The sequence below is a fragment of the Durio zibethinus genome, chromosome 27 (genome assembly GCF_047325235.1).
Source record: "Durio zibethinus cultivar Kanyao isolate XHJ-2024 chromosome 27, ASM4732523v1, whole genome shotgun sequence".
In the NCBI taxonomy this organism is placed as follows: Eukaryota; Viridiplantae; Streptophyta; class Magnoliopsida; order Malvales; family Malvaceae; genus Durio; species Durio zibethinus.
This window is the reverse complement of record NC_143188.1, coordinates 13,040,914-13,043,663: the sequence shown is the minus strand read 5'-3', so window position 1 is coordinate 13,043,663 and position 2,750 is coordinate 13,040,914. Positions and strand designations below refer to the sequence as shown.

Here is a 2,750-nt window from a genome sequence, read left to right as displayed (position 1 = left end):
AATCATAGTTGTATGAGACCAAAATATTAGTAATTAATATAATTTAATATGTTAAAATTTTCTAATGTTCATAGTGATGGTTTTTGAAGTCAACCCAACAAAGCTACGCCTGTAAAAGCTTAAAAGCGTTTTTTATTTACAAGACATGCTGTATATTTTCTTTTATAAAAAATATATAGTAAGTATATTAAAACTATATATTTATTTTTTAAAAACTATAAGAGATTTTTTAATTGTACTCAACACATTTTTTTAATAGATTGAAATAAATTTATTTATATCAGACTATAAATTTATCAAAAAATATTTTTTTAACCTCTAAAATTTACTCAATATATCTTTTTTAAATCAATTGAAGTAAATTTATTTATATCAAATTTAATAAATTTATAAAAAAAAAATTTTGTAATTATTTTTATAAATTTAAACATAAATAGTAAAAAATACGCTCTTTTTATCACTTTGTACACACCAATATTGGTCCAACCGTAAACGATTTAATCCCTTGAAAGAGTGTGACATATTAATTAAACCACACCGACCACATAAAATATGATAACTCTCTTTTGAATGATAATCTCAGTCAAATACTCGCCCAACCTGTCTTTTTCTTTTCTTTTTCAATTTTCCTCTCTGTCTGTCACAATTTCACCATGCGAGAAACACCATTTCCGGTTCTTTAGTTCTCTCAATATCCCATCACTCTTGCTTTCTCCTGTCTCTATATATATCCGATTCCTTCCTATTTTTTTCACACAATTTTCAGAGCCTGTAATCTGCTTCTCTATCTTTCTCTCTTTCACTCTCCCTCTGATGGCGTCGACAGTTTTGATGCCAAGCTTAAACCTGAACAATGTTACATTTCCAGGGCACAATCAGGCTCAGTCACATTCATTTGGGCAAGTTTGTTTGCCAAAGAAAACTGGGATTTCTTCATCAAGACAATCGGTTATTGCTAATAACTCTTTAGTAACTCCAGCAGCTATGGTGGTGAGTACCAAAACTTGTTCCATCTTGTCTCATTTCTGGAGAGAATTACAAGGTTCAAACAACTGGGAAAATCTAATTGAACCATTGCACCCGCTTCTTCGAAAAGAGATTATTCGATATGGAGAGTTCGTCGCCGCTTGTTACAAGGCCTTTGATCTTGACCCCAACTCCAAAAGGTACTTGAATTGCAAGTATGGGAAAAAGAGTATGCTAAAGGAGGTTGGGATGGACAATTCTGGTTACCAAGTAACAAAATACATCTACGCTACACCTGATGTTAATATCCCAATCCAAAATGGGACTTCTTGTGGCCGTTGGATCGGATATGTAGCCGTCTCATCAGATGATGCTGTGAAAAGGCTTGGGAGAAGAGATGTGTTGATTACTTTTCGAGGGACAGTTACAAACCATGAATGGCTTGCCAATTTCATGAGTTCACTCACGCCTGCACGCCTCGACCCGCATAATCCGAGGCCAGAAGTGAAAGTGGAGTCTGGGTTTTTGAGCTTGTACACTTCAGATGAAACCGACAGCAAGTTCGGGCTCGAAAGTTGTCGGGAACAGCTTCTATCTGAGGTTTCCAGGTTATTAAACAAGTACAAAGGTGAAGAGTTGAGCATAACTTTGGCTGGTCACAGTATGGGGAGTGCTTTGGCTCTTCTTCTTGCATATGATATATCAGAGCTCGGTTTGAATCAAACCAATTCAGACCAAGATCACATACCAGTCACTGTCCTCTCATTTGGGGGACCAAGGGTTGGGAACTCAAGTTTCAAGCAAAGGTGTGAGGAATTGGGGGTTAAAGTGTTGAGAGTAGTCAATGTCAATGACCCCATTACAAAGCTTCCAGGGGTTTTATTCAATGAGAATTTTAGGGTTTTGGGAGGGAGATATGAGTTCCCATGGAGCTGCTCTTGTTATGCTCATGTTGGTGTTGAACTAGCCCTAGACTTCTTCAATGTCCAAAATCCTTCATGTGTTCATGACCTGGAAACCTATATCAGCTTACTCAAATGGCCCAAAAGAGTGCAAATGCAAAAGGAGGGTTTTGATTTCTTGAATACGGCAAGGGAGTTGATCTTGAGTGCTCAAAGCTTTAACATTAATTTGCCATGGAAAGATGCTGCAATCAACATGGTAAACATGGTTCAATCTCAAAAAACTTAATTCTTAGTTAAAAATATTAACCTTAGGTATATAGATGAAGAACCCCGTTGGCCTTATCCTCTTTTTTACCCATCATATATATATAGGGCCAGAAAATAGTTATTAATTGTACATTTAGGAAAAAAATTTTGTAATCTCTAAGAATCAAGAAGTTATCTCAAATATATATAACAAAGTGTAGATTAATGGTTATTATTATTTAAGGCTATTCTCCTTGCTTTACAAAATTTTGGTAGCCTTTGATTCTTCTCTTTTCTAATATAACTAGTTTATTTCTCTTTGTTTAATGATATGAAGTTAAACAAGGAAAATCTGGGTTAGAAACCTTGTGCTTTGATGAGGAATATCTCCCTCTCTCCCTGGCAAAAGCAGCTCAGAGAACATATCCGTGCAAAGCACAAAGTACATGCACACTAAGAATTTGGTAATCCTAAATTTTAATTTGAGGACATAGAGTTTTTTTTAATGAAATTTGTAAATTTTTTTATTAAAAACAATTACATAAAAATTATAATAAAAAACCGGATTGATATATTGAGAAATCTTGCTACATTTGATAAATTTTTTAAATAAATACTTTTACTAAAACTTTT

General features: G+C 34.2%; 1 protein-coding gene across 1 annotated transcript; it reads left to right on the top strand.

Annotated features, from left to right (window-relative positions):
- Positions 1 to 723: 723 nt before the first annotated feature.
- LOC111279883 (galactolipase DONGLE, chloroplastic-like) lies at positions 724 to 2,542 on the top strand. The gene has a single exon (XM_022866946.2). The coding sequence runs from the start codon at positions 814 to 816 to the stop codon at positions 2,155 to 2,157; it is 1,344 nt and encodes a 447-aa protein (XP_022722681.2). The 5' UTR covers positions 724 to 813; the 3' UTR covers positions 2,158 to 2,542.
- The last annotated feature ends 208 nt before the right edge of the window (positions 2,543 to 2,750 follow it).

Coding starts and splice junctions, on each gene's coding strand:
- LOC111279883 (XM_022866946.2), top strand. CDS start 814: ATGGCGTCGACAGTTTTGATGCCAAGCTTAAACCTGAACAATGTTACA.